We start from the raw sequence: 25,104 nt of genomic DNA on the forward strand, positions 1-25,104 counted from the left end.
GAGACTAACAAATTTATTAGAGCATAAGCTTTCATGAGCTACAGCTCACTTCATTGGATGCATTTGGTGGAAAAAAACAAAAACAGTATGGTTACAGTCACAGACTACTATGAACAAGCCTATCACAATTTAAAATTTCTTAGTTACAAGTAACATTCTTTCAAAGCAAAGGAGCTATGTGTGTCCAAATTCTATGCTGAAACTATTTTGTCAATTTGTTCTGCAAATATCACCATGGTACCCAGGGGCCAATTTCTCATAGGCATGTAATCTTGATCTAAACTCAGCTAGAAATTGCACATGCTTTATTGGGTAATCTATAAATTGTTTAAGATTTCAAATCAGAAACTTGTAGAGTTGCCAACCTTCCAGATTGGCCGGGAGTCTCCCGGAATCAGGCTCAATCTCCCAGAGGCTACTGAAGCCAATCCAGGAGATTTTAGGCCACCAAAAGTCCAGCGTCGCAGTGCGGCTAAGGCAGGCTCCCTACCTGCCCTGACTCCACGTGGCTCCCGGAAGTGACTGCCATGTTTGGCTCCTAGGCACACAGGCATCCAGGGGATCTCTGTGCACTGCCCTCGCCCTGAGCACAGACTCTGCAGCTCCCATTGGCCAAGTGGACACGCTGGTTGTTTCCCGGGAGCCACCTGAGATAAGTGCCTCTTGGCCGGAACCCGCACCCCCTCCTTCCTGTACCCCAACTCTCTGCCCCAGACTCAGCCTGGAACCCCCTCTCACACATAAACCCCTCAGCCCCATACCCCAGTCCAGAGCCCAACCCCTTGCCCCAGTCTGGTGAAAGTGAGTGAGGGTGGGGGAGCGAGCAATGAAGGGAGGGGGGATAGAGTGAGTGGGGCGGGGCCTTGGAGAAGGGGCAAGGCCAATGGGAAGAGGCATGACAAGGGCATTTGGGTTTGTGTGATTAGACAGTTGGCAACCCTAGAAACTTGAGAAACTTTATTCTTAAGCTGGGTCATGATTTTAAATATCTCCCAACTTTGCCAACTATTGTTTACAATTAAAACAAACAGCAGTTTAAAAAAAACAAAAACAAACTAATCAACATTTTGGTCTCTAAAAATGGAAATGTACTGTACTGAATAATTAAGTCTAGCCTTAGATTTGGATCATTAAGGTATCAATAAGGAAAACTACAGCTTTTATATTAAAATAAGAAAACAACATATTGCCATATATCCTGTACATATAAAGGAGGAAAAAGTGGTTACTCACCTTCATGTAACTGTTGTTCATTGAGATGTGTTGCTCATATCCATTCCAATTAGCTGTGTGTGAGCTGCATGCACAGTCGTCTGAAAGTTTTTCCCCTAGCAGCACCCATCGGGTTGGCTGTGGAGCCCCCTGAAGTGGCGCCATCATGGTGCTCAATACATGACTCTGCCAACCCAGTGCCTCCTCAGTTTCTGCTTGCCAGTTACTCCAATAGAGGGGAAGGCAGGTGGGTTTTGAATGGATATGAGCAATACATCTCAAAGAACAACAGTTACGGGAAGGTGAGTAACTTTTTTCTTCTTTGAGTGATTGCTCATATCGATTCCAATTAGATGACTCCCAAGCCTTACCTAGGGGGTGGGGTCAGAGTTATGGAATTGCTGATTGGAGCACCACTCTGCCAAAAGATGCAACATCTCTGGCATGCCAGATGATGGCATAAAGAGAGGTGAACATATGCACCGAGGACCAAGTTGCTACTCTGCAGATTTCTTGTATTGGGACCTGGGCCAGGAACGCTGCTGATGAAGCCTGGGCCCTAGTGGAGCATGCCGTAAGAGCCGGGGCTGGTATTTTGGCCAGCTCGTAGCACATGTGGATGCATGATGTGATCCAGGAGGATACTGTTTGAGATAGACTGGGAGTCCTTTCATCCGGTCTGCCACCGCTATGAACAACGGCTTCGATTTCCTGAATGGCTTAGCGTGCTCAATGTAGAAGGCTAGTGCTCGCCGAACATCCAGAGAGTGCAGCCTCTGCTCACGGCTATTGGCGTGAGGCTTAGGATAAAAAACAGGCAGGAAAATGTCCTGACTAGGACGGAAGTGTGACACAACTTTAGGAAGGCCAGGTCAGGTCTGAGTTGCACCTTATCCCTGTGGAAAAACATATAAGGTGGGTCTGAGGTAAGGGCCTTTAACTCAGACACCCTCCTTGCTGATGTAATGGCGACCAGATAGGCTTCCTTCCATGACAGATAGAGAAGGAAGCAAGTTGCCAGCGGTTCAAATGGGGACCCCATTAGCCTGGAGAGGACCAGGTTAAGGTCCCATGCGGGGACAGGCTGTCTGATCTGGGGATGTAGCCATTCCAGACCCTTGAGGAACCGACCAACCACAGGGTTGGTGAAGGCGGAGTATCCAGACATTCTCAGGTGGAAAGATGAGATAGCAGTGAGGTGTACCTTTATGGAGGATGCTGCCGGACCTTGCTGTTTCAGGTGCAGAAAGTACTCTAAGATGAGAGGTATAGGTGAAGAGGGGGTGTACGATGCTGGTCACACCAACAAGTAAATCTTTTCCACTTTGCCAGATATGTGGCTCTAGAGGAGGGCTTCCTGCTGCTGAGTAGGACCTCTCTTTTGTTCTGAGCACAGAAGCTCCATGCGGTTCAGCCATAAAGCTTCCAAGCCATGAAGTGGAGGGACTGCAAGTCGGGGTGATGAAGATGACCGTGGTCCTGAGTGATCAGATCTGGGAGGAAAGGCAACACGATCAGGGCGACCACTGACAGTTCCAGGAGCATGTTATACCAATGTCGTTGAGGCCACACTGGCCAGAATTATCTCTGCCCCATCCCTGCGGACCTTGAGTAGGACCTTGTGCACAAGAGGGAACAGGGGAAAGGTGTAGAGCAAGTGGCCTTCCCAGGGTAGCAGGAATGTGTCCATGATTGAGCCTGGGCTGTGCTTCTGGAAGGAGCAGAACATTGGGCACTTTCTGTTGCTCCGGGTGGTGAACAGCTCGACCTGGGGAAACCCCCACCTCTGGAAGATGGAGTGTATGACATCTGGCCGGATGGACCACTTGTGATTGTGGAAGGACCTGAGGTGGTCCGCTAGTGCATTCTGAACTCCTGGTAGATAGGATATTTCCAAGTGAATGGAGTGGGTTATGCAGAAACTCCACAGCCAGAGGGCTTCCCGACATAGGGGAGAGGACTGGGCTCCGCCCTGCTTGTTGACGTAAAACATGGCAGTGGTATTGTCTGTCAGAACTGCTATGCACTGACCTTGTCGTCGGGCCTGAAAGGTCTGGCATGCTAGTCGCACAGCTCTCAGCTCCTTGATGTTGATATGGAGGGAGAGCTCGTCCTGAGACCAAACCTATGTTTGGAGGTCTCCCAAATGTGCACCCCATCCCAAAACTGACACGTCCATTACTAGGGACAAGGAAGGCTGAGGACTGTTGAAAGGGACTCCTTTGCACACTGTGCGAGCGTCAAGCCACCACTGAAGGGACTCGAGCACCTGCCCTGGCACCATGACCACTGAATTCAGACTGAGCGATAGGCCATGGCGATCCACGCCTGTAGAGGCCTGAACCTCAGTCTGGCATGCTGGGTCATGTAAGTGCAGTCTGCCACGTGACCGAGGATACTCAGGCATCCCCTTGCTGTAGTGGTCATATTGCCTGAGGCCTTGAATGATGTCCGTCATGGCCTGGAATCAGGACGCTGGCAAAAGTGCTCTTGCCTGAACTGAGTCCAACACTTCACCAATGAATTCTATTCTTTGGGTCGGTGACAAGGTTGACTCGTTCAGGTTGAGGAGGAGACCCAGTCTCTCGAATGTGGATCTGACCAATCTGACTTGAGATTCCACTTGCCCCCAGTGTGGCCCCTGAGCACCCACAGTTGTCGAGATGGGGTATACCTGTCTCCGATGGAGGAAAGCAGCCTCGACCGACGTGCACTTGATAAACACTCAGGGGGCTGTTGGGAGACCGAATGGAAGGACCGTAAATTGGTAATGTCTGTGGTCGACCACAAATCATAGGAATTGTCTGTGTGCAGGCTGAATAGCTATATGGAAGTATACTTCTTTCATGTCGAGGGCAGCGTACCAGTCTCCCGGATTCAAAGAAGGGATAATTGTGCACAGGGAGACCATGCGGAACTTCAACTTTCCCATGAACTTGTTGAGTCCTCGCAGATCTACAATAGGTCTGGGGATTAGGAAATATTGGGAATAGAATCCCTTGCCTCTGAGCTCCTGAGGAACTTTCTCCAGCACTCCCATGGCGAGGAGTGCCCACATCTCCTGGATAAGGAGTTGTTCATGAAAAGGGTCACTGAACAGAGAGATAGAAGCAGAGGTGGGAAGGGGGTAGGAGCTGAACTGGAGAGACTATGCCACTTCTACCATACAGAGAACCCAGCAGTCTGAAGTTGTTTGGGACCAAGCACAGTAGAAGTGGGACAGAAGATTCAAGAAAAATGGGGAAGGATCCAGAATTGTGGCTGGTGCGCCGCCCTTGGGCAAACCTTCAAAAGGCCTGCTTTGAACCCAACGATGGTTTAGTCAAGCCCGGGCCCTGGCCCTCCCCAGGCGGGGGGGTTTGAAGGCTTACGCCTGCCATTCCTGCCCCTTCTGCTATAAAAGTCCTGCCTCGGCCGAGGAGGATAGGAGTGCTGCTATTGCTGCTGAGGCTGGAAATGCTTACATTGGGTTGCCAGGGTGGGCATTCCCAAGGATTTCATGGTAGCCCTGGAGTCCTTTAGGCTCTGCAGCCTAGAGTCAGTCTGCTCCACAAACAGAACTGCCCCATCAAAAGGCAGGTCCTGCTGGGTCTGTTGAACCCTGGGCGGAAGTTCCGAGGCCTGCAGCCATGAGCTATGCCTCATGGCAATACCAGAGGACAAGGTGCGCGCCGCTGAGTCCGCAAAGTCTAGTGAGGCCTGTAAAGAGGTCTGTGCACCACCTTACTCTCCTCCACTATCACTCCAAACTCCTCCCTGGACTCTGTTGGCACCAGCTCCTTAAACTTGAGCATCGAGTTCCAGGAGTTGAATCTGTATCTACTCAGAATTGCCCTGCTGGTTGGCAATCCTGACTTGCAACCCCCCCTCCCCCGTGGAATACACTTTGCGCCTAAATAAATCTAGGTGCTTGGTGTCCTTGGACTTAAGTGCTGGGGCTTTGTTGTCTTTGCCTCTCCTTTTCATTTACTGCAGCCACCACCAATGAGCAAGGCTGCAGGTGTGTGAAGAGGTATTTATACCCCTTAGATGGGATGAAATACTTCCTCTCCACACCCCTTGTGGTGGGAGGAATGGAGGCCGGGATCTGCCAAATGGTTTTAGCATTTGCCTGTATAGTCTTGATGAGGGGTAGGCCACCCTCAACGAGCCATCTGGGGACAAGATGTCAACCATGAGGTCCTCTGACTCCACCACCTCCTCAGCCTGGAGGCCCGTATTTCGCGCACCCTGCGAAGGAGTTCCTGGTGGGCATGGCTGTCTATGGGGGGCAGCCCAGAGATGGAGGTGCCTGAAACTGCCTCATCCTGGGAGGATGATGAGGAGGCTAATGGGGGAACAGGGTACTCCTGACCCCGTTGGTCTCCAGGGGCCTCCTGTCCTGCCTTTCTGCTGGGGCCAACCACACCTGGATCAGGCTCAGGAACTGGGGTTGGTTCCAAGGGAAGTAATGCAACCAGTACCTCCTTGGCACTCCTAAGGGTGGGGTGACTGGCTGATGCCTCTGGCACCCGTGGTTCAGAGGCTGCCGAATTGGAACCTTTGGATTGGGTGCCCTGGGCCTGGTGGTACACCCATGGGGTCCAAAATGGCTACTGCGCTAGTCCCTGCCACTATGCAGGCCATGGTCCGGCCCCCACCTCAGGCCTTCCACAGCCTGACTGGTGCTGGCCCCACTCTGAGTATCTAGACCTCATCTCCAATCCAAAGACGGGGACCAGGACCATGATGGACAGAGCAGTGCCAAGTGCCAAGCTGAACTGGGGGGCGGTGCCGCAAGGCTGGAGAGCAGTGCTGCGATCTGGAGTGGTACTGAGATCGGGGTTTGTGCGGGGACGCTGACCCATGCCGGGATGACCGCTGCTGGGAATGGGATCTGATGTGTGATGGGGATCAGCATGAGGATAGCCATCATGATCGGGAGTGCTGGTACAACCTGAAGTGGTGCCACGAGTGCAACTGATGTTGCGATTCTGAGTGGCGCCTACACTCCGAGCAGCGCCAAGATTCCACCAGTGGTGCTGAGGGACGCTTCGCCGGTTTGCCTCGAGATGGTGCCACATGTTGTGAAACTGGAGGCTTGGCTCGAAAGACCGGGGATTACGGTGCCCTCATGGTGATGAGGTCCCTTGCGGCCTCAAAGATGGATGGCAATTCCACCTCCTCAATGACCAGGCTCAGGGAGTTCAATGGCACCGGACTCGACGGTCCCCCTTGTGGGGCCGAAGTCGATGATACCAGCTCCAAAGTCTTCTGCCCTGGGTGCTCCTCTCTGGGATGCGCCCCATTGGCTGCTCCAAAAGGGTGGGTCTCTGAGTTGGAGATCCACTCCTCCCCTGCTTCCAGTGCATTGGGGAATGGGACTGGTGCCGGGTCGATCCTGCTGGTTTCAGTGCTGGTGCTGCGGTCTCTCCTAGAGTCCTTCCATGGTGCTGCTTCTACCACTGCCGCCAGGGTGCTGTGCACTGATGAGCTTGGTGCCGGGTGTTGCTGTCTAAGTGCTGCCTCCATAAGGAGCTGCTTGAGGCGAAAGTCTCACTTTTTTTTTTTTTTTCTGGGGTGAAACCCTTTACAAATCCTGCACTTGTCTGCTTGGTGTGCTTCCCTCAGCCACTTTAAGCAAGCGTCGTGGGGGTTGCCCATTGGCCTGAGCTTCTTGCAGGACTTCCAGGGCTTGAACCCTTGGGACTTATGCATACCCCGAATCCCAACGGGGAATGTGGTCGGGGTGAAGGGGAAGACACCCCACTCCCAACGGCTATCTGCTCTAACAATCAAAAACACTGAAACTAAACTTAACGAGGCTAAGAGTAACTGTGAACTAAGCTAAATTGAAAGCTAGGGAAAATGAGAAGAGCTTGCTAAGCAAGTCACCACCGTTCCACCAACTATCACCGATGGTAAGAAGGAACTGAGGAAGCACCAAGTTGGCAGGGTCATATATTAAGTGCCATGAAGGCGCCACTCCTGGGGGCTCCACAGCCAACACGACGGGTGCTGCTATGGGAAAAACTTTCCGACAACTGTGCATGTGGTGCGCTCACATCTAATTGGAATCAATATGAGCAATCACTCAAAGAAGCATGTTAGTTCAGTTTGGAAAATGTCTAAAGGAATTTAGATATCACATTTTAATTTCTTAGACTAAAATCTTTGAATTATAATGGCAAAAATTTTGTATTTTATACACACATGCATACGGTTATGGCAAAATAGAGAAGAGACCAACAAGACTCTATCTGGACTCTGATTCACTCTTAAACAGTCAAGAGTCCAATTTTCAAAGATAATTGTTTTAGCACAGCATTCATAATTGCATATTTAAAAAAAATTATTGGTGAAACTTAGCACTATTTTTTATTGTAACCCTTTGAGATAATATTCACTCTCAACTTCCATGGTCTTTGATGGAAGATGAAGGTTCTCAGCACCTTACAAAAGATGCTCAATTCCTTGCAGGTTTATATGAGCAAGAAAAATAACTTACTTTCCTAAGTTCTCAATATGTCCCAGGCAGGTTGAAAAACAGTAATTGTATGCTATCACAATAGAAGGATATAACGACTGGAAATCTAGTACGAGAACAGCATTACTGTAGAAGCGGGACTCTGGCTCCATTATTAGGGGAATACACTGTGGGGCTTTCATTTGAGCTCGCTGCTGGACACTAGGCGTGACAGGGATATAATTCATTGGTTTAGCAATACGCAGCATCATTGACTCCACACGATACTGCAAAACAAAATTGAATATACAATTATAGTTAATATTTCTAAAGTGCAATATGCATGCTAAGTATTATATCCATACGAATATGCATTTGGGCTGTGCTGCCCTTAAACCAGAGACAGCAAGTTTTGCAATAGAATACAGTCACACTAATTTTTATTTTTAATGCACACTTTTCTAACATATGTGCCGGAATTCTTTCTTGTGTTTCTATGTCTTTTAGGGATAAGTACTGAAAACACTGCACTTTTGATGTACATCTACTAGCTGCAAAATGAATATAAGTTATAACCACTTCCAGTGTGCAAGTTCTTACCATGGCTGTGTTTTTGTTAGGTTCAAAGACTGTTGTGCAAAAGCAACAATGAGAACATGCAATTCTTACTTGCCATTTTCAACAGAAAATTGTGCAGGAACATTATTCCATAATGACCAAGAAAATTTAAATGTATTAATGTGATCTATATCATGTTAATAATTGTGTTCCACAAAACAGCTTTTATGTAGCACTTTATGATGCAAGGTAAGTGTAATTCAGTCTGCTTTACACACGCAGAAACAGAGAAATGATTTGCCCAAATTTGCTCCTCAGGGTCAGTGGTAGAGCCAGGAATAGAACCCAATCAGCCTTCTGAATAGCAGGCCCATTCCTATCCACTGCCTCCTTTATGCTGCTTGGGGAGCATAGGCAAGATAATAAAGCATGTCAAAGTGAGTACTTCTACCTTGCCCAAACTAATATGACACCACCACCAGTAGTATGAGAGTTATGGACAGGTGTAGGCACTAATATTACAAAAAGAACCTCAGAACTCTATATAAATAAAAATGTTCTGAGCCTTTGAAAGCGTCTATAAAAGTGAAAAGTACTATAATTCTAAGATTTGGATTTATTTAGGAAATGAAGGTTACTTACTTGTAACCAGAGTTCTTCAAGATGGCTCTGCAGAGTCACATTTATATATATTATAATGACTACTGGTGTCAAACAGTAGAACCTTCTCTAAGCAGTGTGTTATGAGTGCTCACTGCTTCCTCCTCCCTGTCCCCTCAGCGTCTCTGAACATTTTGAGGAAGAGGCTATATAAGGGGGCACAGAGCCCTCTACCATCTCAGTTCCTTCTGCCACCAACCCAGAGGCACAGAACAAAGGGACTCTGAGACAGAAGGGAAGGTGAGTGGGAAGTGTGAATTTGCAGAGCCATCTTGAAGAAATCCAATTACAAAGTAACCTTCATTTCTTCCTTCAGTGGCTAAGTACTACCATTTATGAGTAGCTTGATAAGCAGTGCTGAAAATAACATGGAGGAGGGAACAGAGTCCTAACTGAATAGAGACTGAAGCAACCCTCTACCAAATCATCATCAGCCCTAGAAGCCTATCGAAAGGATGGTTAGTAAAAGTGTACATAGAACTCCAGGTTGCGACCCTACACATTTCAGAAACAGGGACTTGCTTAAGGCAAGCAAAAGACACTGTCACAGCTCTGGTGGAATGAGACCATACTGTCATAGGTGCAGGAATACCCGCTAATGTATGACATTAACAGAACATTGTTTAATCTACCTAGAAATAATCTGTGGGGAGACAGCATAACTCACGTGATTGTTAGCATAAAACACGAATAATTTAGATATTTCAAAAACTTTAGCTCTATTTAAATAATGTGCAAGAGCTCTTCTTGCATCCAAAGTATGTAAAATAGATTTCCCTTTCTTAGTATGTAGTTTTGGGAAAAATACCAGCAAATTAATTGTCTGACGGATGTGAAATTCAGAAAACACTCTTGGCAAGAACATGGGATCAGGCCTCAGAACTGCCTTATCTTTATGAAAAGACATAAAAGACTAGACCTTTTACATGTACACCATGATCCAGTGGATCAATGGTTGCCTATAAATAAAAGGTGGCTCAGCCATCAAGACATTTAATTCACTCACCCTTCTGGCTGATGTTACTGCAATAATGAATGCTGTTGTAATAGACAAATAATACAAACACCACTCAGCTAAGGATACAAAAGATGGTTTCACGAGTACACACTAGACCAAATTAACAACCCAAGGAGGGACAGGTTTGCTCAAAAGGGCGCACATATTACATAGTTATTTCATATATTTCTTAACCAAATCAAGCACTAATGGCAATCTACATTTAACCAAAATATGGTAAGCTGAGATAGCCATCAAATAAACTTTCAAAGATGAATTAGATAACCCCTCAGTTTTTAAGTGCACTAAATATTTTCAAGTACAAGATATGGAACCTAAGACAGGATAATCAGATTTTCCCTGCATCCAAGCCACCATCTGGACTAGAGAGGAGGAACAAAGACAAGTATGACTCCTCAGAGTAATTGCAGAAGCTAACACTCTAAAAGAAGAGTCCAACGCATCAAATTAAGACCTGGGAGTATGCTTTGCCACATTGTGACCTTTGATTAGAATTGCATTTGCCAAGTTCCTTTTGTTATCTGGCAAATCCTGCACAAATAGTGTCATATTTTCCCACAGGAGGAATTGATATTGGGGCCTAACTGCTTAGTAATTTGCCACCTTACTATCAAGGTAGGCAGAAGAGGACACCTTTCTCCCCAGGGAGTCGCTCTTTTTCCCTTCTCTATCAGCAGGAGTAGAATGTGCTCATCCAGACCTTGACCTGATTCTGGCATCAGCCATCACCAGCAAATTAAGTTCAGGGCCTGGGTGAAAATATGAAAACCCCTCAGAGGGTATCTGATATAATTTGTCTGTGTTAGGATATAGATATTCAGGCCTGTCTATAAAGGCCTATACTCTAAGAACGTAGGTATATGTTTATCATTTAGCTAGTAATAGAGGTATACAAGAAAGAATCTGTGTAAGGGCCTTTTCTCACTGTGACAGTCTGAGGCCCTATTCTTAGGCCAATGCCTTCTGCCTAAGCAGCAGAGGCAGCCATAAGCTGGGAAGCGACTGGTCACATCCTCACATTCCAAACTAGTCAATATGGGGCTGTTAGGAAGGTGATCCAATCTATCACCTCCAGAGAAAGGGAAGAACCTAGAAGATGTAAAAGGATATTTAGGTTGATAGTTTTCCGTCTGGTAAGAACTCACTTATCAATAGACACAGCTGGGAAACCCTTATGTCTTTATAGATGTAGTTGTGAAATCCTCACTTCTGTATTGTTTTGTCATTATAGTTCCCACTTTGCTATTGTTTATTGGAATGGTCTCTGTCTGGTTCTGTGATTGTTTCTGTCTGCTGTATAATTAGTTTTTGCTGGGTGTAAACTAATTAAGATGGTGGGATATAATTGGTTAGCTAATCATGTTACAATATGTTAGGATTGGTTAGTTAAATTTCAGTAGAATGGTTAAAGTATAGCTAAGAATATTACTATATAAATTAGGGGCAAACAGGAAGTAAGATGGGATTTGAAAATAAGGAAAAAGGAACAAGGAACTTGGATTTAAGCTTGCTGGAAGTTCACCCCAATAAACATCGAACTGTTTGCACCTTCGGACTTTGGGTATTGTTGCTCTCTGTTCATGCGAGAAGGACCAGGGAAGTGAGAGCGTGAAGGAATAAGCTCTCTAACAGTCTGCCTTCTTGGAAATAACTTGCAAGAGACAAGAATGGACCACACAGCCTTAACAGGCTGCAGTAGACAATTGTGGTTTGGTAATGACATCCTACTCTTGGAAGTAGCCCCAAGAAAACCCCAGATGGGAATTTCCTCCCCAGTTACTGAAGGTAAGTTCAACATGGACATCATGTGATCCATAAGGTCATGAAACTGTAGAGCATCCTCAGCATGGAAAGAGGCAGAAGCACCAGCACATGCTCACGTGGTGACAAATCAACATTGTAGTCTGTCTCACCATCTCCATCTCCTCCTCATCTTCTGCAGACAGAATATCAGCCACCACTGTCTAAGATGAAGACGGATCAAGTGGAAGCAGATCCAGGGATTTCTCTGCGGCCGTATCCTTTACAAATGAAACATCACTCACCATCCATATGCAGGATAATTAAGAAATTCTTGTGACATACCACAAAAGGCCTTGGAGTCCAGGATTGCCAATTTCCCCAGCAACTGGGAATTGGGAATATACCTGCAGGCAGGGGACCAAAAGGGGGCACAAACCATGAGGAAACAGGTCTCTCTAGTCTTTCTCTATCCTCTTCTGGATACAGATCCAGCCTTGGATCCACTATGGAACACAGTCAGCAACGGCCTTGGAAAATAGACAGAAATAAATGGAAAGAAAGTGCTTCATGGAAATCCTGAAGGAGTCTTAGGAAGATGAGATACAAACTGATCCAGAGAAAGACTAATCTCCTCTATTCTTCTCTGTTTTTTAGGTGAAGACAATGCAGACCTAGGAACTGGCAAAGTTTGTCTCTTTCTTGAGACTGTCTGTTTCTCAGTTGGGTCCGAGGAACGCTTTGAAGTTGCACAGTGTACACATCGGCCACCAAAGTAAAAGTTCTTCTCGGATTCAAAGATGGATCTGGAACTGGAGTAGGGGTCAAGGCTGCCGCTGAAAACTTGGGATAGCACAGGAAATGGCTCTTGGTTCAATCATAGGTGGTTTGCCCCTCTACATCAACAGTAACATCGAAGACCTGACTGCTCAAGCTGCAGGACCCGGAGCCCAATCCAATGAGGGCTCTGACTTCCTGGCAATTTGAAACTGCTTCAACTTGCTGGAAGAAATCACAGGATCTGAAACTGGTCTCAAACCTTGGATCCGACAACTGTCCAGATTCAGCGGGTTTAGCCTCAAGCACCTTTTTAAGGAGAAGCACCTGCAACCTGTTCTGCCTCTCCCTGAAAGCTCTGGATGTGAAAGTCTGGAAGATAGAAAACCCAGACGGCGAGTGGCCCTCTCCCAAGCACTTGAGGCACCTAATGTGGTCGCTTGATCCCAGGAAGATAGCTGGGTACGAAGCACACATTTGAATCCCTGCTTCTTCTTTTTCTTCAGTTCAGCCATAACCCAAAACCAAACTACTAACTAACCTATCTATACTTATCACAAACTATACTAAACAATTAACAAGACACTAAGAATGGAGAAACGGCCTCCCAATCCAAATGGATCAGTTCACTTGCATCTTTGGCACGTGGTTGGAAGGAACTGAGATGGCAGAGGGCTCTGCACCTCCTTATATAGTCTTGACTTCAGAATGTTTGGAGATGCTGACAGCAGGAGGGGGTGCACGAGCTCTCTAAAAGACACCGCGTGGAGAAGGTTCTACTGCACCATGAGGCAGAACGATATCCGTAAGAGGGATAATGCAGAACCACTCGAAGAATAATATATATTAATTTATTTAGGAAAATAATACATATAGATAATATAAAGAGACAAAGTTGATTATTTCTACCTTGCCCAAACTGATATAACAATACCAGCAGCAGCGTTATAAAGACGACCCTCATAACCCTCTGAGGGTCTTCCACTCCTGCAGCACTTTAGAAGGGACCATGTGGTGAACAACAACAGCATATCTTGCTGGTCTGCCCATGCCTTTTGGAATAAGACTTTCTCTGCCTCCTGGTCACTCTCCTCAGTGTAATGTCATCAAGTAGTTAGAACAGCCTAAAGGGGACGCAGAGGAGATTACTATCCAGACTCTACCTTCGTACCCTGGTAACCCCCCTCACTCTTCATCTCAGCCCCCTCATGCCCAATCAGGGACAGCCTGAAGTGCAAGCCCCAAACTGGATCACATTCTGACTTGGCAACAACCTGGATCTATAGAAGTATCACCAAGACACAACTTTAATTGCAAATCCCAAACTGGGGAAGGCACATCTTGAGGCAGCAACAACCCACACTCATACAATTACTGCCAAGACACAGCATTGGCTGCAAGCCACAAACACTGCCCCTAACCACACATGGCTAAGGGGAGCAAGGATCAACACCATCTCCCAAGACTGGGATAAACCTCAGGGGGATAGAATTCAGAAATAGCAGATTAACTCAGTGTGCAATAAACTCCCTGTGCAGACAAGCCCTCAGAGTGATGAAATGCTAAAGTTCGAATTGCCTGTGCCAGCTTGACTCTGCCCCAGCATATATACATTACAATACAGTTCTTAATTACATGATTGCATACAATTTTGTTCCTAGAGGTCCTCTGCCTCATTCAGCAGCTAGGCTGAAAGGTGTACGGTGGATATTTTACTGTTCAACATCTGGCCCTCTGCCTCATGTACTATATATTCAACCATTTCACTGAGGTCTTCCAGAAACATTGCTTGACAGTAATAGAATATTGTGTCCTGAACAATATGTGCACTAAGTAAAATTACAGTTCCTGTAATGTACATCTAACTCAGCTTCTGCAGAGCTCTTCCTCATTAGAATATGTGATTTTGAACATATTTCACACACTTCTGTACATCTAAGAAAGTCCTCTCAACTTTCTTGAGCGTGATGAACCATTTTTCTCAACAACTTTTAAAAGAAATTTCACTTTCAGGCTAAGGCCAAGCATGGAAAATTTCAGCCCTTAAACAACATTAAAGTAATTATAAGCAACAGCAAGAGGTCCTTTAGAATGAATATACTTGGGCAACTACTGTAGACAACACTACACAATATGTCTATAAAACAGAACGTTCAATGTGGCCATATTACCGCTGCTTTTGAATTTCCTGACTTTCTTTAATTTAATATTTCAACCACTGTATTGCACAATGTAATCCTCCGTATTTAACAAAAAATACTGAAGACAATGTATAAATAAGGCGCAAAACAAACTTTGCACACAATATTTTTCATTCGAAAAGTGTCAGGAAAGTTCAGACTTACCTGTGAACCTCTTGTTAGTACATGCAAGAACTGAATTCCAAAAAGCCTTGCCATTTCACTGGTTCTACCAATCAAGTCCAGCTGTTCTAACATTTGGAGATTTCCACGGACACGGCTAATATAGTGATCAACCATTTTCCATCTGTGAAAGCAAATACCTAGGTTATAAACATCAGGGAGCCAGGAAGTTTGATCATGTAAAAAGATCGCTGTTCTTTTTACTGAAAAAAATGTATACTTTGACCAGGTGTTACAGATGGGAAAACGTGTTTCCGGTTTCCTATGAGACATATTTATATGATTCTTTCAAAATTGTGAAGTGCACGAACTTACTCCTATGAATTCTAAGACTTATGCAGAATTTGGTTTTGCAAGTTGCTGACATAAAGACAGTCTCAAATTCTCTAAAAGGTATATCTATCTATCTTTAAAAAAAATTATATATGCACACTGTATTCTTTCTGCCCGAAGAGAACCTAAACCACAGAATTTGAGACTTGACTTTGCCTGGATAAATGCACATTTTTTGTATAGAGAAAGAAAATCAAGAGGAGGCAACATAACCAATCTAATTATTACCACCTTTATTTTCAAGGCCCTGACACAACTCATGGGTCTGGATGTCAAACTGATGCTATATTTTAGCAATCTCCACATAGTGTAGAAGCAACCCTACATGTTTACAGATTGTCAGTTTAATTTACAATCTAAAAATAAATGTTTAATTTTCCATCTCTCACCCACTCAAAATGCAGTTAAGCTTTAAAGAAAGCATGACATGTATGTCCTGGAATACATTCAAATCAGTACTCTAATATTAAGAAGAGGTTACACACTTTGTGCAGTAACTACAGTTCAAGTTGTGTACCCCTATGGGTGATCCCATTGGTTAAAGGAGAGACTGCAACGGGTCCTACTGAAAGGCGAACTGTCAGGTTGGAGGGAGGTTACCAGTGGAGTTCCTCAGGGATCGGTTTTGGGACCAATCTTATTTAATCTTTTTATTACTGACCTTGGCACAAAAAGTGGGAGTGTGCTAATAAAGTTTGCAGATGATACAAAGCTGGGAGGTATTGCCAATTCAGAGAAGGATCGGGCTATTATACAGGAGGATCTGGATGACCTTGTAAACTGGAGTAATAGTAATAGGATGAAATTTAATAGTGAGAAGTGTAAGGTTATGCATTTAGGGATTAATAATAAGAATTTTAGTTATAAGTTGGGGACGCATCAATTAGAAGTAAAGGAAGAGGAGAAGGACCTTGGAGTATTGGTTGATCATAGGATGACTATGAGCTGCCAATGTGATATGGCTGTGAAAAAAGCTAATGCGGTTTTGGGATGCATCAGGAGAGGCATTTCCAGTAGGGATAAGGAGGTTTTAGTACCATTATACAAGGCACTGGTGAGACCTCACCTAGAATACTGTGTGCAGTTCTGGTCTCCCATGTTTAAAAAGGATGAATTCAAACTGGAGCAGGTACAGAGAAGGGCTACTAGGATGATCCGAGGAATGGAAAACTTGTCTTATGAAAGGAGACTTAAGGAGCTTGGCTTGTTTAGCCTAACTAAAAGAAGGTTGAGGGGAGATATGATTGCTCTCTATAAATATATCAGAGGGATAAATACAGGAGAGGGAGAGGAATTATTTCAGCTCAGCATCAATGTGGACACAAGAACAAATGGGTATAAACTGGCCACCAGGAAGTTTAGACTTGAAATCAGACGAAGGTTTTTAACCATCAGAGGAGTGAAGTTTTGGAATAGCCTTCCAAGGGAAGCAGTGGGGGCAAAAGATCTATCTGGTTTTAAGATTCTACTCGATAAGTTTATGGAGGAGATGGTATGATGGGATAATGGGATTTTGGTAAGCAATTGATTTTTAAATATTCAGGGTAAATAGGCCAAATCCCCTGAAATGGGATATTAGATGGATGGGATCTGAGTTACTACAGAAAATTCTTTCCTGGGTATCTGGCTGGTGAATCTTGCCCATATGCTCAGGGTTTAGCTGATTGTCATATTTGGGGTCGGGAAGGAATTTTCCTCCAGGGCAGATTGGAGAGGCCCTGGAGGTTTTTTGCCTTCCTCTGTAGCATGTGGCATGATAGACTTGAGGGAGGCTTCTCTGCTCCTTGAAGTCTTTGAACCATGATTTAAGGACTTCAATAGCTCAGACATGGGTGAGGTTTTTCATAGGAGTGGATGGGTGAGATTCTGTGGCCTGCGCTGTGCAGGAGGTCGGACTAGATGATCAGAATGGTCCCTTCTGACCTTAGTATCTATGAATCTATGAATCCACTTCAGCCGTGCATGCACTTCTCAAGCCCTTGATTGGAAAATTCAAGTTAGCAGCATCCGTTTGACCCTGGCATGCTGGATACCAAGGCTATATAGTAGTGTGGGGGCGAACCAGTCTCAGGTCCTTCTCCACCCAAATATCCCTTAAGGAACAGTCCAAAGCAGAGTGGAAGGAGGGTGGGTTGTAGAGCACCCAGAGGGAAACACATCTTGAAGAATAGCAATTTCACAACGTGAGTAACCTCTTCTTTGAGCAGTGTCCCTGTGGGTGATCCACTTCAGGTGACTTCCAAGCAGTATCCCCAGATAGAGAAAGGGAGCTTCAGAGTAGAGTCTAGAACTGAAGATAATACTTCAGAACCATGTGCCGCATCATACCTGACAGCATGGATTAGGGCATAATATTTTGAAAATCTTTGTATTGAAGCCCACGTAGAGGTACATATTTCAGAAACTGGTACATTTTTCAGTAATGCTGTAGATGTTGCCTGCAGGGATGAATGCCCACAGCATCATAAGTGATAATACAGCCATCTCAACAGTCTTTAAGTAAAGATCAAGGACCACGTGGATCCAGGAAGGAAACAAAGAGCCTAGGTGACTTCCTAAATTGCTTGGTCCTATCTAAATAGAAGGCCAATGCCCTTCTAACATTGAGGGTATGTTAACAGGATTCCTGCAGAGAACTATGTGGCTTCAGGAAAAACACTGGTAGATGAATAGATTGATTAAGGTGGAACTCCGAAAGAACCTTTGGTAAGAATTTAGGGTATGGATGAAAATAGACCTTGTGCTTAAAGCTCACCCTAAAGGGAGGAAACTGCCAACAAGGCTCCAATTTCCCTGGCCCCATGGGCCATTATGATGGCTACTAAAAATGCCATCTTCACAGATAAATGCAACAAAGAACAGGTTCAAATAGAGGTTCAAATAGAACTTTAATTCCTCCATCATCAAGAAGTCCTTAGTATATCTGAACTTCTGTGGTACTGAGTAGGGGACAGGTACTGACTTTGTAGCTGAGATCACGGTTGCTGAAGCCAGCAGTACTCATGATGATATCTGGCACCGTTGCTTGCTCGTGTACCAACGGATGGACTGAATGCATAGGAACTGATGGCTGGGCTGAACTTGATGGTGCCAGTCCTAAGTGGCTATGGTTGCCCTTCTTCCTGGTCAAAGGTACCGAGGCCCTACTGAAGCTGCGTCTCTCCTTTGTGCTCTGGGACTTCACAGCATTGCCAGTTCCAGAAGAGGAGTTCTTTGACTCAATGGTATTTAGTTGAGAAGTCCAGGTCTCAGAGACCGCAGATCTTGCTGGAGACCTGGGCTTTTTTGGAGCTGACACCTTAAGGTGAGAGTCGACACTCCTCTTTTCAGAAGCATTCCTTCAAAACCTCCTAAGTCTTCCCTTTTTTAGGGGAAGCCTGCGCTGAGGTAGGAGGAGCGCTGGATCTGACTGGAGACAGATGTATGGGAGTGCGTCTCCTGACCTAACTCAGGAACTGGCTGAAGAGAACGTTCCATCATTAGCAGTCTGAGTTTAATATCCCTGTTTTTCTTTGCCCTTGACTTGAGGGCCACGCAGAAGTTGCACTTTAGGGAGACATGGGATTCCCCCAAGCAATACACTTAGAGTGGCTATCACTTATAGATATAGCATCTTAGCAGGAAAAGCAATGTTTGAAACCTGCCAGGAAAAAAAAAAAAAGTCTCCCCAAGAGGAAAGAGGAGTAAAACAAGCCTCTCACTACTTATCTAACTAACTGATTATAACTATACTAACAGCTAACTATACAAACTATCTTAACTATAGAAATATTAGAAAAGCCAAGGCATGATCCAGGTGGACAAACTAGGGCTCTGTCTCAGGCTGAGGTGGCTGAGAAGGAACTGAGGGAAGTTTGCCTGGGCATGAGGGGGAATAGAGCACAAGTGCAGGCTGATTGGACACTGATAACTAAAAATCTCCAATCAAAGGCTCAAGAGGTGCATGCACACTTGAAGTGGAGCACTCATTGGAACACAACTCAAAGAATTATTAGTTGTTTATGTTAATTGTGGCAAAAAGTCCCCTTCAAAAGATTAAAAAAAAAAAAGGAGTACTTGTGACACTTTAGAGACTAACAAATTTATTTGAGCATAAGCTTTCGTGAACTACAACTCACTTCATTGGAGGCATTCGGTGGAAAATACAGTGGGGAGATTTATATACACACACAGAGAACATGAAACAATGGATTTTATCATACACACTGTAAGGAGAGGTTTCAGAGTAGCAGCCGTGTTAGTCTGTATTCGCAAAAAGAAAAGGAGTACTTGTGGCACCTTAGAGACTAACAAATTTATTAGAGCATAAGCTTTCGTGAGCTACAGCTCACTTCATCGGATGCATTTGGTGGAAAAAACAGATCTCTCCTCTGTTTTTTCCACCAAATGCATCCGATGAAGTGAGCTGTAGCTCACGAAAGCTTATGCTCTAATAAATTTGTTAGTCTCTAAGGTGCCACAAGTACTCCTTTTCTTTTTACTGTAAGGAGAGTGATCACTTAAGATGAGCCATCACCAGCAGCAGGGAGGGGAAAGGAGGAAAACCTTTCATGGTGACAAGCAAGGTGGGCCATTTCCAGCAATTAACAAGTATGTGAGGAACAGTGGGGGGTGGGGTGGGGGGGAGAAATAAAATGGCGAAATAGTTTTACTTTGCGTAATGACTCATCCACTCCCAGTCTCTATTCAAGCCTAAGTTAATTGTATCCAGTTTGCAAATTAATTCCAATTCAGCAGTCTCTCGCTGAAGTCTGTTTTTGAAGTTTTTTTTATTGAAGGATGGCCACCCTCAGGTCTGTAATCGAGTGACCGGAGAGATTGAAGTGTTCTCCGACTGGTTTTTGAATGTTATAATTCTTGATGTCTGATTTGTGTCCATTTATTCTTTTACGCAGAGACTGTCCAGTTTGACCAATGTACATGGCAGAGGGGGGTCTGTAAGCAAGGACTTGTAAGCAAGGACTTGTAAGCAGATTGACAGAGCCAGAAGAGTACCCAGAAGTCACCTACTACAGGACAGGCCCAACAAAGAAAACAACAGAACGCCACTAGCCATCACCTTCAGCCCCCAACGAAAACCTCTCCAATGCATCATCAAGGATCTACAACTATCCTGAAGGATGACCCATCACTCTCACAGATCTTGGGAGACAGGCCAGTCCTTGCTTACAGACAGCCACCCAACCTGAAGCAAATACTCACCAGCAACCACACACCACACAACAGAACCACTAACCCAGGAACCTATCCTTGCAACAAAGCCCGTTGCCAACTCTGTCCACATATCTATTCAGGGGACACCATCATAGGGCCTAATCACATCAGCCACACTATCAGAGGCTCATTCACCTGCGCACCTACCAATGTGATATATGCCATCATGTGCCAGCAATGCCCCTCTGCCATGTACATTGGTCAAACTGGACAGTCTCTACGTAAAAGAATAAATGGAAACAAATCAGACGTCGAGAATTATAACATTCAAAAACCAGTTGGAAAACACTTCAATCTCTCCAGTCACTCGATTACAGTTTTTTGTTTGTTTGTTTGTCTTCCACCAAATGCATCCGATGAAGTGAGCTGTAGCTCAGGAAAGCTTATGCTCTAATAAATTTGTTAGTCTCTAAGGTGCCACAAGTACTCCTTTTCTTTTTGCGAATACAGACTAACACGGCAGCTACTCTGAAACCTGTTATTTTCTTTTGTAACACATCCTGACTTTTATGCATCATCACTTGTAATCACTTAAAATCTATCTTTCTGTAATTAGCAAACTTATTTTATCTTAATCAGTGTGTTTGGATTTGTGTGTGTGGGAAACTCCATTTGGGATAACAAGGCTGGTGCATGTATCATTTCCCTTTGATAAAAGGATGGACTATCTATGAGTCTGCATTGTTCAGTAGTGTACTGGACAATACAAGACGCACATTTCTGGAGAACAAGGCTGGGAATAAGAATTTGCAGGTGTCACCCTATATGTAATTCATGAGTAAAGCTGTGAGTTTGTCACAGAGGTCACAGAATTCCATGACTTCTGCAGCGGCCAGTGCGCCTGGCCTGGGGGCAGCTCAGGCAGCCCCGTGCCACTCGCACTGGTGGCTGCTGGGGCAGTCTCAGGCCACCGCTCCCCCCTCCCCCAGCAGCAGGAGTTTGGGTGTGGGAAGGGGCAGGGAGGCGGGGCACGGGACGCGGTGAGGTGGGCTCTGGGCGGCGCTTAATGGGGGTCTCCCAGAAGCAGTGACACCTCCTTCGCTCAGCTCCTAGGCAGAGACGTGGCCAGGCAGCTCTGCACACTACCTCCATCTGCAGGCGCTGCCCCCGCAGCTCCCTTTGGCTTTGGTTCCCGGCCAATGGGAGCTGTGAAGCCACAGTTCTGGACGGAGGTAGTGCACAGAGCTGCCTGGCCATGACTCTGCCTAGGAGCTGAGCGAAGGGGATGTCCCCACTTTCGGGGAGGCATGGAGTCAGGTAGGGAGCCTGCTGGCCCTGCTACCCCACCACCCACAGCGCTCCCGGGCCAACCCCCTTCCCCCCAAGATTTAGTCAGGGGTATATAGTAGAAGTCTTGGACAGGTCACGTGCTGTGAATTTGTGTTTACTGCCTGTGACCTGTCCATGACTTTTATTAAAAATATCCGTGACTAAAAGGTAGCCTTATTCATGAGTGACTGGTCAGAGTGCTCATGTATTTAGCTGGGAGTGAATTTGCATGCTATAGGCTGTGTGAGCAGACCATGAGTGGATATTCTGACAGTAAAGCAGTATAAAATGAACCCCAGGTTAGAGAATTAAGGGGCACAGTTGTTCAATGATCCAGATTGTACCCTAGGTAATGTCACAACAATGAAAGCTAGATAGTAGGGATATCTCATTAGAAGTCCTTTGATAAACACTGTATGCTAAGTTAAGTGCTCTATAGGAAGTAATGAAAGACTTTAATACAGCACATCATGCCTATTCACGTATCTCAAAGCTGCAGCTCACATTCTTGTCTTGTTTTTTCCACAGTTGCTTTTCTATAAATAATAGAGGAAAGTCATACCACACTAAACTGCGAATCTTCCTTAAAAATATTCTCATAGCAATGAATCATTAGATCATTCATTACCTGTAGATATCTGCCTTGTTGTCAAACCAATCAGACAAAACTCGAGAGGTAAATAGAGGAAAACGCTGATGAAGAACATGAAAACCCACATTTTCAAATGTGTAGTTAGTTAGAGTCACCTAGAAAAATACAAGAGACTTGATAATGATCTTATATTTTTATAATGCCTTCCTTTCAGAAGACTCCTAAAGCTCTTCACACACTTTAGCAATAGATTTATGAACTACAAATAGGAATTTATTATCGCTGACATGCAGTTACCTAGTAGGTAAAATCATAGGAAATGTTTAACAGTCCACTGAAACAACACAACTGTTCATGACAGAAAGGGAATATCTTTCTCCAAATGAAAGTACAGGTGATAAATAGACTGCAATTACCAAATTAGAACTTGCCCAGGAATGGGTTACAAGAGGGACCCAATAAGAAGGTTAAACACAATGTAATCGAAGAGCAAAACAGTGATGGAATACGATAGCTCAAAACAGTTCCACAGACTTGAAATATTTCTTTTAGTAAAAGTACCATACTAGCTATTTTGCTAGGGACAAGTAAGCTGTTCTCAACACACATCTTGGACACAAAGAAGTAAAAAGAAACTGTGTTAAGAAACATTAGTGAAAATCAAAAGGCAAGGACTTCAGTATTTACATTTCACTAAAACAGTATCCCTTCAACATTTCAAAACACATTATATATCTGTTTCTGAAAATAACACTGTCTAAAAAGGGATAAAAAAGCTGTACAACAAAATACTATAGCCCAAGTCCCTTCATAAAATGTCTCAACAAAAGATTCTTTAAAAGTTTAGGATTAAAAATAATTAAAAAACAATTTCTCTCTCTTCTAAACTATTTTCAACATATTTTTAACTTATTTTACTTTACCTCATTTCTCATCATTCGCCAAAGATTTAGGATAATTCGTCCAACAATATTTATTTCACTCATTGTATCTGACCCATATTCATCTTGCTCAGCTGCAAATCTGTTCTCTTTCTTATCATCTAATGTAATGAAAAGAGGATACATTTAGACAACTTATAATATAGTCAACATTACTTCAAGCTACTTCTCTGAGAAGTTCTAAGAGCTTCCTGGGAAAAGAGCTTGAATGCATTTAAAATGTGTAGTAGCAGAACTGGAATTCAAAACCTGAGCGTGTGTAGGTAAAAAAAAATATATATTCTCATTACTCATTAAATAAGATTTTTAGTTATCAAAAAACCCAAAAATATTTAAACCAAACTCATGTCCCCTTAATTTTTCCTCTGGTATGTATGCCTATTTGAGACTACAGCTTGGTCTAGTTTTATTGAACTGTCCATTGCAAGTCTTTATTCTTAATGGAAATATATTGGAGCAGAGTTGCTGAAATGTTATTTGCATTTGATACTGCACTATAAAAAGGAGGAACACTTCCTATCCTAAAGGGCTTATCCTTGTGATAAAGTCTTGCACTACTGGGCGGAGGGTCTGAGAGAGGAGGATGCACAAAACCTTTTACAGTGTGAAAGTGGGAAAGGAGGCAGAAGACTTTGTTGGCGCAAAGGGAGGGAAAGGGAGATAGGAAGATTGCAAAGCTGTATGGAGAAATATTTTACTCTTGATATTTTAGACATCACTCTATCATAGGGAGAAAGGCAAAGTGGGTGAGGTAATATTTGTTACTGGACCACGAAGGGCCAAAAATCCATTAATATGTATATGAGATCTTAACCACAGTCTCTGTTAAGGACTTTTCACATAGGCCCAAATTCCACAGCTTGGTCTGAGGCCTGGGGCCTAGCTAATAATGGACAATATATGGCTAAAGAAAAACTGGGTAAACAAGAGACAACCTTGCTTTGTTTCAACTAGATAACTGGAGTCAGCAGAACTCCAGATGCAGAGCAGTAATTGAGTGTTCGTATCATGAGTTACAGACACACAAAGCACTGAGAAGAGCCTCAAAGTCTACTCCCTGGTGCAGGAAGGAGATTGCCAACACCCTCCCCAAATGCCAACCAGAGTTCAGGGAGAGGCCTAACATGTCAGTATGAGATATGACATCCTCCCTTCCACGGATATATCCTCCTTCACAGATGCCAACTCTAGTTCTCAGAAACACAATGGTGAACCCTAAAACTAAAACAATTGCTATTTGCTGTGTACTTTTCACTGTCTTTTTGTTTTAAACCCCCAAGAATGCACCTGTTGGACAACCAGAAGAGCTACCTCATTCATATAGACCCCAAAATCAGGATTTAACCTACGAATTGCAATAGGAAAAGTTTGAGGGAAAACACCTGTGTATTAGCAACATGTTAATCTGAGCTATGGGCGGAGCCATTATGTAATCTTTTAGACTATTGGTTTATTGTGCTAATCTTGTCTTGCTGCTAGAACCTATCCAGGGGCTTGGGAACTCCAACCCCGTCGCTTCTCTCTGCCCATGAAACCCTATATAATCTAATTGTAATCAATTGTTTAGCAGTGTCTCACTGAGCCTAATAAATAAAGTGACACTCCACTAGTGCTATGCGTAATAAACCCGCTTGCTTGACTCTCCATGGTGTCCATTCCTGTTCCTTCAGACCAACTTCTGATGGTGAGAGAGACAAGATTTCAAGCTACACAGAGCTCTTCCTCAGGTCTAGGAAAGGTACTCAGTGTGTCACAGCTAAATACAAGATCAAACAAATAGTTTATCATAAGTAGTTGGCATATATTCTGAAGGACGATTCAAGATATTACCTTACCTACCTTGTCTCTCTAATATCCTGAGACCGACATGGCTAAAACAACACTGTATACATGGGCAGAAAGGGAAAGATGACTTCCTTACTCTCAATTTTCTTGAGTCTTTGAAGTGCTGCAGAGGGTGCTCGTGGTGTCTTTCCTAGCAT

The 25,104-nt window shown here is 44.4% G+C and overlaps 1 protein-coding gene across 4 annotated transcripts in view; it reads right to left on the reverse strand.

The window, feature by feature from the left end:
• REV3L (REV3 like, DNA directed polymerase zeta catalytic subunit) overlaps positions 1 to 25,104 on the reverse strand; it is a 280,711-nt gene that overhangs the window by 40,720 nt on the left and 214,887 nt on the right. For 3 of the 4 annotated variants that reach the window (XM_038395392.2, XM_043510836.1, XM_043510838.1), the window contains 4 exons: positions 23,105 to 23,223; positions 22,218 to 22,336; positions 14,756 to 14,897; positions 7,700 to 7,944 (listed from right to left, as the gene is read on the reverse strand). In XM_038395392.2, coding sequence (XP_038251320.1) covers positions 7,700 to 7,944; positions 14,756 to 14,897; positions 22,218 to 22,336; positions 23,105 to 23,223 — 625 coding nt within the window. The remainder of the gene's footprint in view (positions 1 to 7,699; positions 7,945 to 14,755; positions 14,898 to 22,217; positions 22,337 to 23,104; positions 23,224 to 25,104) is intronic. The other variant, XM_043510839.1, reaches the window with a different exon arrangement.

The sequence above is a fragment of the Dermochelys coriacea genome, chromosome 3 (assembly GCF_009764565.3).
Source record: "Dermochelys coriacea isolate rDerCor1 chromosome 3, rDerCor1.pri.v4, whole genome shotgun sequence".
Lineage (NCBI taxonomy): Eukaryota > Metazoa > Chordata > Testudines > Dermochelyidae > Dermochelys > Dermochelys coriacea.